This window comes from Lissotriton helveticus, chromosome 3_2, assembly GCF_964261635.1.
Source record: "Lissotriton helveticus chromosome 3_2, aLisHel1.1, whole genome shotgun sequence".
Classification (NCBI taxonomy): domain Eukaryota; kingdom Metazoa; phylum Chordata; class Amphibia; order Caudata; family Salamandridae; genus Lissotriton; species Lissotriton helveticus.
Genome location: NC_136062.1, coordinates 128,685,743 through 128,699,719, shown reverse-complemented (window position 1 = coordinate 128,699,719; position 13,977 = coordinate 128,685,743). Strand labels below are relative to the sequence as shown.

General features: G+C 42.8%; 1 protein-coding gene across 1 annotated transcript in view; it reads left to right on the top strand.

Moving 5' to 3' along the window:
- MPHOSPH10 (M-phase phosphoprotein 10) overlaps window positions 1-13,977 on the top strand; it is a 223,162-nt gene that overhangs the window by 145,789 nt on the left and 63,396 nt on the right. Inside the window, exons 5-6 of the mRNA XM_078684919.1 lie at window positions 7,866-8,007; window positions 12,256-12,323. Of these exons, the coding sequence (XP_078541045.1) occupies window positions 7,866-8,007; window positions 12,256-12,323 (210 nt within the window). The remainder of the gene's footprint in view (window positions 1-7,865; window positions 8,008-12,255; window positions 12,324-13,977) is intronic.

Here is a 13,977-nt window from a genome sequence, read left to right as displayed (position 1 = left end):
AGTGGGACTTGGAAGGCTCAATGGGCACAGCATAATGTGAACCTCTCCAACATGGTCCAGAACCGACCAAGAAAACTGTTCGAACTAGTCAAAAGTCAAACCAAGATGCAACCTCTACAATCAAACAGCACAACAAGCGATATTCCACGCTGTGAAGACTTTTCTGTTTTCTTTAAGCTAAAGACAGACAACATAAGAAGTGACCTCCTCATTGATGTAAATCGATACTCCAGCCCCATCAGCATGACTACCACTCACCCTAAAAACAACGCATCATGGTCGTCATTCGACACCTACACTGAAGAGGCAATTCACAAACTGCTCGGCACCTTGAAGCCCTCTAATCACTTCATAGACCCCCTACCGGCTAATGCTGTGAAAGACTTCACCCCGCTGCTCCTCCCACTCTGGACCAAAATAATTAACAGCTCCCTTCAACAAGGTCTCATCCCAGACTCCCTCAAGGTGGGGCAAGTCACACCCATACTCAAGAAACCTACAGCTGACCCGGCTGACCTAAACAATTATCGCCCTATCACCAATATCCCCACCTTGGCCAAACTACTGGAAAAATGTGTACAACTCCAATTGACAAAACACATTGATCAGTTTGACCTCCTCAACCCTCATCAATCAGGCTTCAGAGCGAAACACAGCACGGAAACGGCTATGACGCACATAATTGATGACGCCCTTCAAATCCTTGATCGCAATGATTCCTGTCTCCTCATCCTTCTTGACTTCTCCTCAGCTTTTGATACGGTCAAACATGAGAACCTATTGGAGCTGCTAAATACCAGAATGGGTTTATCCGGGACTGTCCTCAAATGGCTCACTTCCTTCCTACATAACCGGTCTCAGAAGTTCAAGATCAACAACGTGCTGTCCTCACCTCTGCCTGTAACTTTAGGCGTCCCACAAGGATCCTCCCTATCCCCCACATTGTTCAACCTTGTCATGGAACCACTCACCACCTTGCTTCAAGCATCTAATGTACACTTCCATATGTACGCCGATGACACAACTCTATCTCCAGCTACAATCCCCGGAAGACATCAAGCTTCTGAACTCCACACTCAGAAACACCCAATCATGGTTGGCCATCAATCACCTCAAGCTAAATGCTCTGAAAACTGAATTCCTTCTGATCTCACCTCCCACGAAAATGGCCATCACCCAAACCTGGCTCAATCACCTAACTGCGCTCAATGTCCAACCCACCATCGTGGAATCTGCGAAATCCCTAGGTATTACACTTGACGACAAGCTCAACATGCAGCAGCACATTAGCAAAGCAACTAAAGGAGCAAACTTCCAAATCAACACTCTGAGGAAACTTAAGCCCTTCTTCCCAGCTAAGGACTTCCAAAATGCTGTACAAGCCCTAGTCATCCCTCGCATAGACTACGGAATTGTGGCCCTTAGCGGACTCCCCCTTTCAACAACTGCACCCCTAAGAGCCTCTTTGAACGCTGCCGCGAGACTCATCACTGGTTCAAGGAAGCATTCGCATATATCCCCTGACTTAAAATCCCTGAACTGGCTGCCTGTTGAAGCCAGAATACAGCTGAAAATAGCCGTTATGACACACTCGGCTGTACACCACAAGTCACCCAGCTACCTCACCCAAAAGCTGACTATATCTGGAGGCTCGAGATCCAATAGAAGTACAAAAAATCTACTCCTGAAACCTCGTAGATTCCGGAAGAAAAAAACATGCAAACGCTCCTTCTCAGGAATGGCTCCCAGGATCTGGAATGCACTCCCTCCTAAAACCAGGCTTATCTCCTCCACAGCACTTTTTAAGAAAGAGGTCAAAGCCATCCTTATGGCCAAGTTTACCTGAACTCTATTGCTGCTGGAACAGAGACTTTTGCACCGTTTACTGTAGTACTGGTTACCTGATTGTCTGTTGGTATTATATTTGTACAGGACTGATATCCGATTATGTCACCTCACTTATTACTGATTACTATATTGTACCCAATAGTTAGTCTAACCACCTTCTGGCGGCCCCTACCCCTTGTTTCCTGCAGGTTTTAAGTAAGAGGTAAATGCCATCTTTATGGCCTAAGCTCACCTGATCTTTATTGTTGCTGGATCAAAGACTCTGCACCGTTTTGTATTATTAGTCACTTGTTCGTTGACTGATATCCTATTTGTACATGATTGCTATCCTATTATGCTACTATATTGTACCCAATAGTGTTTAAATCACCCTCCTGTTGCCCCTACCCCTGTCTCTGTAAAGCACTCTGATATCTGCAAAGATCTTGTTCGCGCTATGTAAAACTTTGAATAAAGATCTCAGCAGGAACTGCAAAAGATTTGCAGTGGTGGCTAACAAAACGCGATTGGCCAGAGGCAGATCCCTCTCTCTTCCCCAACCAGATCTCACAGTAGGGACAGATGCGTCACTCCTGGGATGGGTCAGCCACCTGGGAGAGGTGAAGGTCAGAGGAGTCTGCTCTCCAGCGGAATTCGGACTCCTCATCAACCTGCTGTAGCTTTGTGCGATCCGACTGGCATTGAAAGCTTGTCTAACCTCCATGAAGGGAAAGTTGGTGAAAGTTTTCACGGACAACACCACTGCCATGTTGTACTGATACAAGCAGGGCAAGGTGTTGGGATCGTGGACCCTTTGTCAAGAGGCCCTGCATATCTAGACATGGCTGGAACACAAGTGCATATCCCTGGTGGTTCAACACCTGGTGGGCTCTCTGTACTCCAGAGCAGACAAACTCAGCCATCCATGTTTAGTGGATCATAAATGGTGTCTCCATTCGGAGGTGGTACAAGGTCTCGTTCAATAGTGGGGAGAGTCGTGGGTAGCTATGTTCACCTCTGTCAAATGCGCAATGTCAGTAGTTTTGCATGCTGGAGTTTGCAAAGCTGCTCTTGCTCTGAGACGCTTTTTGTCTCGAGTGGAGCTCAGACCTCCTGTATGCCTTTCCCCCATCCTTGTAGCTCCAGACTGCACGGAGGGTCTGGTATTCCGAGCAACTGAGCATAGCCATTGATCCCCTCACCAGGTTGCCCCTTCTGGAGGATCTTCTGTTACAACATCAGGGGAGGGTTCTCCAACCGAACTTGTCCACTCTCTGAAACTGTGCCATGAATATTGAGCGGTGACATTTGACACCCTTCGACTTTCCTCCCTCATTCTGTAATGTCAACTGGGCAGTTAGGCGTACCTCCACCAAGATGGTATATGCCTGCCGTTAGAAAAGAAATTGTGGCATGTTGTGCAGAAAAAAGACATTGATCCCCTTTCTGCCCTCCTTTCTGAAGTCTTACTCTTCATTGTTTTCCTTTCCCAGCAGGGCTCTGCTCTGGGAACTCTTAAGGGCTATCTGTTCTTTCTGCCTTTTTGCGGATGTCCTATTATACATAGATTCTTGAAAGAAATTGTCCATCTCTTCCCTCCTATGCCATTTACTATGTTTTAGTTGGACCTTAATGTGGTTTTGACTTTTTTAATGTGTGCTCTTTTTTAGCTTCTTCATAATTGTCTCCTCAACCTTTTGACAACTAAAACAGCCTTTCTTTTGGTTATTACCTCTGCCTGCAGGGTGAATGAGCTGCAGGCCTCATCATCAAAGCCTCCTTACCTGTCAGTCTATCCTTACAAACTGCTGCTCCGAACTAGGTTCTCCTTTCTACCAAAATTCGTCACCCCATTTCGTGTAGGCCAGCCCATCACCCTGTGTACCTTTTACGGTCCTGCACATCCCTCTGAAGAAGAGGAGTGAATCCATAGTCTGTACTCAAAAAGAGCATTGGCTTGACAGCACACAATATTTCGGGGTGGATGACAAAATCTTTGTGGGGTATGTTGATGCCAAGAAAGGTTGGGTGGTGCACTAGCTGGTTCATACTTTGCATCAAAATCTGCTATGCACTGGCTAAGAATGAACCTACTGAAGGTTTGCAAGCTTATTCCACCAAAGCTAAAGCTGTGACCACTGTGGTTCGCACACCGAGTTCAGGTTTTGGACATCTGCCTGGCAGCAGCGTGGGCTTCCCTGCACACGTTCACTAAACATTACTGTCTTGACAGTCAGATCTGTAGAGCTGGACACTGTGCACTTTCGGTCCTACAGAACTTGCTTGTATGAAATTAGTCCGCAGACCCACCTCTGGGGTGGTATTGCTTGGAAACCTACTCAGTGTTATGTTATACCAAATTTGTATAGCGCTCTTTCACAAAAAAGGTTTCTTGGCGCTGGGTAAGGTCAAAGGTAAGGAATCTGCGGCTAGTAGTCTGTCAGATGAAAAAGTTACTTACCTTTGGTAACGCCTTATCTGGTAGAAGCCCTATCTAGCTGCAGATTCCTTACCGACCCACCCATCCTCCCTGCTCGGCGAACAGATTTCTAGGGACAGATCTAATCCCTTTTCCGGGCCCTAGTTTTCCACACCAGTGGTCAGTGTTCATTATGACTTTGCGTGTCAGGAGTGGAAAGTTGTACAAATAAACTGACGTCGGCGCACATAGTTGGCCTATATAAGTGCCGTGAACGTCCCTTCCGGCGCGGTCAACGTACTCCGAGCTAAACAACGCCACCTACTGGTGCACATGGGTACTGCTCATGGAAAATCCTGTGGATCCACTCGACGTGGGGAAATTCCACGGTAAAAAATCTGTGGCTAGATTGAGCCTCAACCAGATAAGGTATTACCGAAGGTAAGTAACTTCTTCATTCATTCTCAAAGACCAATCTTTCATCCTGTTGGAATTTTTTGTTTATACCATAATAATTTATCTGCCGCTAAGCCGCCAGAATTTCTGAAGCTTCTTACCCTATTCTTGAATGTAATCCTCAGGAGCCTATACTGTTGTGTTCTCTTTTATAAGATGACAGGGTAACTGCATTAAATCTTCACAGTTTCTTGTTGTTTGCCGTTTAATTTGTTCCTATTTCCTTTTGATTTCCTTTTATTGTTTTATGGGAAAGAGGTGTTTCATATGGGCTGTTTGATGTGTGTTGGCTGTGTGAAGTTGTGGGCACTTGCACCCTTGAACGAACCTTGTAGTGGTTCCATTCTGGTTAGTTCTGCTGCAGACTTTGTGTTCTTGTCCTTTATTTTTCAAAAGTTAATAATGGTTCGTTGAAATTTCAAAGGATTCCTTTCATCCATGATTTAACTTTGATACCCACGATTTGTATTCTTAGCGAAATGGAATACAATTGATCACAAATAGACACGGTCTCAGTAGGAGTGCCATCAAGGGCACTGTGTTGTTTGGTCAACACTGCATCTTTTTGTTTCTTCAAGTACGTACCCCCTAGGGTCAGAGGGGGTCTACCTATTGGCACCCAGAAACAGACATTGAGTCCAGACGGATTAAAACATACCACAGTTACTGTGATTAAAACAGGAGTGCCGCACACCATATACATTTTTTCAATACTTCATGATAGGACAGTTTTTACAGGATGACACCATTCTTATTGAGCAGCTACAGTGGGAAGAACCATTTTCCGATTCTTTTTTTTGTTTGAATCTTTTTTTAGAGTTAAGATTTACATATATTTCAGCATATACATAACGCGTGTAATTGTTCAATTGTGGTATCTTGTAGTTACAGGGAAATCAACTCGTGAATCAACAAATACAAAAAATCAAACCAACAATTTTAATAACGAAACAAGTCTGCGCCTTTCCACGGCATTAGGGAAAAAAGAAAGGAAGGTAAAGCGACAGTGCCCTATAAAATGTCAGATATGAGATTGGGAGAGGAATTCAGGGCCGGGTGTCTAGTAGATCTGGTGGAGGGCAGGTGACCGGAGTTCTCAGCATCTGCAAGAATCATGTCCTCCTCGGGTGAATCTGCGGTGGGTAACAGGGTGGGAGGGTAGTCGGCATGTATGGCCTCCCAACTGGCTGCAAGAGGGTATTTACGGAGGCCTCTCGGGCCTTCCCTGTGGAGCGCAGTGCATGGAACATTCCCAAGCAGTGACCGCAAGATGAGTAAATGATTTCTACCTACGGGTGATCAGGCTAGGTGGCGTCCCAAACCAATAAAGTGGGTAGTGGCTTTGTGTTCTTCATCCCTGTGTTGCAGGCCTATGAGGCTCACCTTCAATGTATGCAGTATGGATTGCCCTCTGCGGTTCTACAGGTGTGTGGTCACGCCGAGCCAGATGCTGTGAAGTGACGGGCAGGCCCAGAGCATGTGAATGAAATTGGCAATGGGCAGGGTGCAGCAAGGACAAACCGCGTCAGTACGACAATAATAGCGATTTATCTTGTCCGGTGTGAGATAAGCGCTGTGCAGTTTATAGTATTGAACGAAGAGGAGGCGGGTGGTAGATGGAATAAGAGCCGGATATTTCAGTATGGCAGCCCGTGCAAGGGTAGTTCAGATCTGTTGGCCAAGTGGCAGTGCACAGATGTAAGCGTTATCGTCGCACGTACGCGTAAAGGGGAGGCACCTTTTTCGGAATCGCCCTTTTGAGTCTAATTGGAATTTTCTTTGACTTAATTTTTTTCTTTTACTGCTTCTGAGATGAGTTCACAGCTATATTTATTTTCATGTTTATTGAAGGCCAGTGCTTTTGTGTTTTTAATGCAACAATTCAAATGTGTTTTGGACTCTAATTGATTTTTTTTATGGCTTGCTTTTACATATGTTAAGTAAGAGCTTGTTGGACTGCCTAGAACGCAGAGGAAGTTCTTTCAGTCCCACAATTAGAATACCCATCCTTGTGTATTGGTATCGCTCAAACCCTCTCAAATTCTATCTCCCACTTCCCCCTTTCCCTTCCTACAACCAAACAATTAACCTATTTCAAACTTGTTGTCTCCTTTTGTGTCTCTCAACTTAATATAGCTCATTAAAACCCAATCTGGTTCACCACCGCTGTGACTGAAGCGAAAATCACTCGCACAATGTTTAAAGTGTGATGTGTTGGTCAATCACTTTGGTCACTAAACAGCTGAAGTCTCTGCATAGTACTCCCACATATTGTTAGCCAGCCCCATTCTAGGTATACCATGGCGGCTATATCTTGCATGCAAAGAACTTTCCTTTGCTTGCTATTGCCAAGGTGCACCCATGGACACTAACCACATATTCTCTTTCTCTTGCACACATGCTTATTTGTATGCTCCATTTGAATTGCATAAGCACTGTTTTTCCTATGCACATTCTTGAGGGTGCCCTTTTCTGTCGCTTCTGCTATGGCTCAGATCCTTGCAGCTAAAGCGTTTTTAAGAGTATGGTTTCCTTTCATGCTACTTTCAGTACAATTTCACACTGGTGGAAGCAGTTTCATGAAGAGTGATGAGTCCATCATTCTGTGGAGGTGTCACTTAATGAGCTACTCGCTCAGGAATATCTCGCTACTGTTTTGTCCCAATTTAGTTGTGCCAGAAGCCCTTTTAAAGGTTGTATTGTTTGTTTTACTGAGGGTGGGAATTTGGGGAGAAGATCCTCTAGATGCCCATTGCAACTAATTTTGTAATGTATTCATTTTCGGCTTATCGTTGTGCCAGAAATGGTTTCCTCTGACCTTGGCGTGGCTCATTTAATTTCAAATCACTTCGAGAAAACCATTGGTCTACTTTTTAAAGTGGTTTCAAAGATTTGATTTTTTTTTTTACACATATGCTCTTGTTTATGAATTGATTTTGAATTTTTTGCTGGGTCAAAAAGAGTTTCATAACACACTTCAATCCAAAGTTAGTTTATTTTTCCTTTTCAAATTATTCCAAACTGAGCGCAGTTTCGCCAGCTGTTGACGTATTTTGTTTTTGTAAAAATTCTACGGACTCAAGTCACACAGGGCTGTTATTGTGTTCCAATCTTTGTGAATAATGCATTTTCTGACTTATATTTGCTAATATTTTTATTTTAGATGGCCGAAAAAATCAACGATCTAGAGAAAGATTTACTGAATGAAAAATCGTGGCAGCTCAGGGGAGAAGTCACAGCTCAAAAGAGGCCTGAAAACAGCTTACTGGAAGAAACGTTACTGTTTGATCATGCTTCCAGGGCAGGTAAATGACCTCATTAGAGGGATTTTGGCAGAGGGCATTTCATGCAAGAGAATAATAAAGGTGAATAGTTTTGTTCCTTACACCAACTGCTCAGTAAACGCCTCTTTGTATCTTTTCTTACCTCTTTGCGGAAATCACGATGACACATTTTCTATGAGATTAAAGGTATTCAGTGCATGATTTATTATTTGGCAAAAGAAAACCATCTTCTAAACAATCGACTAGTATTTTGACAGCATGGTATTTTCATTATTTTTTCACATCAGGTGTTTGATAGACAGTGTTGAGACTGCTGGTACAAAATGAGATTCTATTTCTGTCTGCTGTTTTTATTTGCTATTTTCCATTCTCTTATTAATTGTTAGTTACGTCTGTCGGGACAAGTACACTTTTCTGCTGCTGATATGTTTTTATGTGTACTCGAGGTTCTCCTTTTATCACTGAAGGGGAAATATGTTTGCCTTGACAGAGTGCAAACCATATATGAGTAAGTAATAGTCATCCAATAAAGCAGCTTGGCCTAATATATCTGCAGAAATTATGCAGTGGAACACGTCTAGAACTAATTAATAAGTGGTACCAATATGTATTTAAAAGTTTTGTTTTGCTTTTGGTTCAGGTGCACTAGTAATGAAGATAATTCAGTGAATTCTATGCATTATTTTTAAAGTTTACTTTAGGCGAGTTCGATTGTAGTTCCACCTCGGAGACAGCACGGGCATAGTAAGGTATTTTGGGTATTGGGATCTATCGCTAAACAAAGTTCAGAAAGGTACAATGTTGAGGTGGCTTCAGGAAAAGAAGCATACACAACTTGGTTAATTAAGAGTCACTTGGTTGCACTACATTTGAGGCGTGCATTATGCTGTCGACTGTTCCCTTTATAGTATAGTGTTATGCACAGCTATCCCACCAGAAGTGGCTCCTACTTTTTAAGGAACATATTTGGGTCCTGGCTGTGCCATTTGATGGTTTATAACCAACTTGGGGATTTCCCCAGTGTGTTTGCCAAACGCTAACCTTTATAGCAAGGCTGGTCTCTATTTTTCATTGAAGGATATTCATGGTTTGACTTGGTATGGATCCCAGCTTTTGCGCTAGTGATTTATTTGATGAGGGTGACCCTTTCCTTTGAACTCCATTTTTTGTAGGATAATATGCAATATCTAGTACAGGTTAGAGGTCAAAGAAATTTCTGCACTAATATCCATATGTTCAAGAAGGATCAGTCACACCTGTCCATTTTAATCCAGGAACCTTTATTTCACCCATTTACTTTGTGATATCAAAATATTCTAAACATAACATATTTAACACTTTGTGTGCAATTTTGAGACAATTTTGTCTCACGATCATATCATCTTTTCGACTGGACCTCTTACTTTAGCAGTGTCTAACATTTAAAGTCGTATAAAAACACCAAATGCTGTGTGATTAAGCGTACAGTCCCATATTTGTTTAATCATTCAATCCTTAGTGTTCCATTCCCTGACAAGACTCCCCATAATCTAGCGTGCAGATCAGGGGTGCTAAAGATGTAAAGACCATGGCTACATTATACCAGCTATTAATGGAAGTCTGCTAACTAGTTGTCTTAATGAAAATGTAATTATTGACCTAAGGATCAAGGAGACTGAAATAAAAATTCCCTTCTCCCCTAACTGCCCTCATTTTTAGGTCTCATCTACAGATCGCTACAAGTTGTCCAAGGACGACTTGTTGACCATACCAAATACGTAGAGTGGGCTTTAGAGCCAACCCGTTGCTTACCATTGGTTGACTTTTTCTCTCATTTGCTTGCTTCTTATTAAATGCCTTACCTGACCGTTCTTGTTTGTGAGTTTATCCCTCCCTTGGAGCGTAGCTTCTTTACAATCCTATTGATTGAATTCTCCTGCTGCTCACATCCAGGGAACTACTTTTTTTTATTTTTTTATTTTTATGTAAGCATTACTTGAGTGTATTTGTTTTCTTGCTCTGTCTCTCAAGTGTGGCTCCCTCCTCAAATGCCCACTCCCTCCATGTTGCTCTCATCAACCGCATTCCTAGCTTCCCCACCTGCCCCACATGCTCTCTTTTGCCCTACACTGACTTATTTTTTAAATTCCGCTTTTTTGGCCCCTCCTCCACCACAGCATCAACACGCAGTCCTTCAAATAATGTTTATTTATTTTTAATTTGTCAGTACCAAATAAGTGCCTTTGCGCAAGTAAATGTTTTATTTTTACGTATTTAAATTACCGCTCTAAGTGACGTCTTGGAATAGTAAATAAAATAATAGATAAAATGGTGCTGTGTTGTTCTGTAGGTACCACTTCATCATGCATGCTCATGCATGCAGAATGACGATGCCCTTAGCAGCATCATGACATGTACGTACACATGTGCGAGTTCGCTTCACAAAACTTTTTTTCTTTAATACTTATTTTGCTAATGCTGTTGAGCATCAGCAAAAGGAACCCTGAGAATCTTCACCCCAAAAAAGACGTTTTAGAATTCTGCTCCAGCATCCTAGCTTGCCTGCGAAAATTGAAACAAATCCTCCCTCCAAGTAATTTTTATACACTAATTTTATTTTTTTTTATAGGCAGAATAGGTACAAATCCACTCCGAGGCCTCTAACTTAAAAACAAATTTACGACCTACCACTAGCCCAAAAGCAGAAGTCTGGTTTGTCAAGGGACTCACATTGGGGGACTTCTTATGACGCACTCTAACCCTTCTTCACCAGCTTCCCTTGAATGCTTGAATGTAACAGAAGTATATTTTTTATTTCACACCAGGTCCTACACAGTATGCCACTGCGGAATAACTAGATGGCTGGATCTCAGGTCCATCACTATTATGCTGCAAATTATTTTGCAACAACTCGCCCATACTGAAAGCGTATTAGCCACTGAGTTGCAACTCCCTATCTTGCTATGCGCACATCACTGCCTCAGTCAATATACTGGGTGAGGTCAAGCAGGTCCTCGTGTAGCAGAGCTACTGTTGATTAAAGTATAGCTTTCATCTAGGTTAGAGGTTTAGCAAGATAACCAGTAACATTGGAAACACAGTGTATGAAGGGACACAAGGTAGTAAGGGTGACATCACATTTATTAGCATCATAAACGGAGTGTCATTCAAAGTGTAGGGAGCTAGTCTTGGTGCTCACACAAAATGTGAAGGTGTGTGAAGTGATAGTTGATGGTGAATTTACAATTTACATCAATTTACATCGCATTTACAACACATTATACAACTCCATGAGTGTTTGAGTTGTTTAAATTGAGTTTTTGGTTGTGGGAAGTTAACGGTGTTTCGATCTCCTTGGGTTGGAGATCATCATCAGGACAAGAGCGTGTGAGCCGATAGGATCTGGCTATGTGGAATTGAGCGCCGGTCGTCGGTAGTTCAGTAAGCTGGAAGTAGCGCTGGGATATAGTCGTGTAGGAGACCAGCGTAGGCGCTGTATGGGCTTGGTTAACGCAGGCCGAAACGCACATTAGCTGGTTGCTCGCAGCACTGCACTCCTGTGATTAGTTCCTGCCACACCGACTCAACCGCGTAGACAAACTACTTGCACGTTCTACTTATCCACAACTTAACCCCCTGGCTTCTCTGCACACCCATTTTGTCCCCGAGCCCATACATCGCCTATGCTGGTAGGCGATGTACATTTTAAAGTCACCATCACCTAATAATAATCGACAGTAGCTCTGCTACACGAGGACCTGCTTGGCCTCACCCAGACCATTGTTCTTTTCAAATACGTACAACACTCCTCGTCGTACTACTGGGGTACCCTTGTTCTCTATATATACTAATCAGTCAATATACTGAGCTTCTGAAAAGTTATTAAAATGCCACCTAATTTTCTAAAGCCTCCTCGTGTCCTGCAAAACATTAATACATCTTCCCCACCATGTGGTTAACAAAACCGTAGCTAACGTGAGGGCAGGTACCCCTCCCAGCCTCCCCACACAGTTCATATCCTTTCCCTTGCCCCTCAGTACCTTCCATCTGAAACATGGTATCTGTAACATTGGCGAGCAAAAGCCTCACAGGTCTTAAATTGTAATCTGTTTACTTGAGCGTGCCATCAAATGTTATTATAACTGCCAAGTATCATGTGAAGCCTGATAACGCCACTCGTGGTATCCAGTCAGTGTATGGTAGCAAGTAACTAATGTAGCTGTATGTCAAAATGTGATTTGATTGTAAATATACCTGTTTGATGGCGTTCTGCATTTCTATCTTTTCTAGCTCCAGTAGTCACAGAGGAAACCACATTACAGCTCGAAGACATTATTAAACAGAGAATAAAAGATCAGGTTAGTTATAGTCCAGTAGCATAATGTTTGTAATAATAATAATAATCCACATTTGTAAAGCGTACAATCACCCGTTAGTCTCTAGGCGCTGGGGGCCGTCGGGAAGATTAAGCAAGCTATTGCCCAGAATCACATGGTGCTGGACTAATCTGCCGCCGGTGCCAGGGATCGAACCGTGGTCCCCAGCTTCCGGTGTCAGTCGCCCTGGCCGCAGCGCCACACCTCTTCCTGAGTATATGAATTTAAGAAAACTGTCAAATTGAACCAAATATCAATTATTGTAAAAGATTGGACCTTCATTGTAGATTTGGAAGATAAAACCCAAAAGAAAACCTTTTATGGTGGGTCTGAGTGAATTTAGAAAAATAAACCAAAGGAAGCAGTTATCCATATGGCTGAGGTGCAGAGACTAACTCCGTGGTGAGAACTCATTTTCGCCACTAACTGTTTGTTAGCACAGTGTGTTTAGGTAATTCAGGAGGCAATAACTTCCACATGAAGGTGAATCCAAGCATTGGCTTATAGTGCACCGCTTCTTTATTGTGAGTTCTTTCAGATCTGGATGGATAAAGTACCGGTACATCTTGCATGACATGCATCTCACTGTGCCTTGTGTTGATGCACATCTTTAGTGTGCTTTGTATTTTTCATGATAATGCTCTCAGTGAAACGGGTATGCCCAATGCTCCCTGTGCCACTGGAACCAAACTGCACCTGACTGGTGTCTAATTAGGCTGAAACTACTCTTGGTTTCCTTGTGTTGTGGTTATGGGAGGACTGGCTTGTCAGTTCAGACTGGTCTGTTCCATTTGGAGCAGGGCCAAGGCTGATTTGCCGATGACATGGGCAAACAAATATGAACTGGGATGCTCCCCCTAGAAACGACTAGTGTCTGAAATTAACTCTGTCATTCCAGCCATCTCTTTTTAGTATTTTTCATTCTACTTCTGGCAAAAAGCCGTCTTATTGGCCAGTAATGTCTGATAGTGTCTATTGTTGCCAACCACAAGATGACTGGCACCCAAAAACCTTGTCTGCGACCAGTCATTGCTCAGCTGTTTGTTTTTCGGAAATGTTATGCACGGGAGCCATATGGAGCAGGTTGCATAGCTATCATGCAGTGGCCTTTTGCCAACAATTTAGTCTCAAGATCTGTGTATTTTGCCTACAGTTTCTGTTGGACTGTAAGAATGTTGCTGCAAGAGACCCAAGATGCTTCACGTAAACGAATGGAGTCTTGGCTATATATTCTGAGGTCTCTACTATTATGCCAATCGGAAATGTAAGCTAAAACCGCAGATATAATTGCTAACACTATCTGCACGGGCAGGTTTAAATATTTATGTGATTAAATAATCCGGGATCAACTAGTCAATCAGACAAATATTATTAAAATGTAAGAAAAAATAGTTACTAGCACTAGCTAGTATTTTTTCTGCCCCTGGGTAAAGAAAAATATTCCCACACATCATCATTTTGGGTGTCTTAGAGGAGGAATCTGTTTATATTTGGGGACAGTTGACATGATTTGGATCCTTTCTTAATCAATTGATTAGCATTCTTCAGTTTTGTTAGGGAAATGTTGGGCTGGGATTTAATGCCCATAGTATTTTTGGATGATTAGAATGTTAGTCGCGCGGGGTTGGATGTAAAT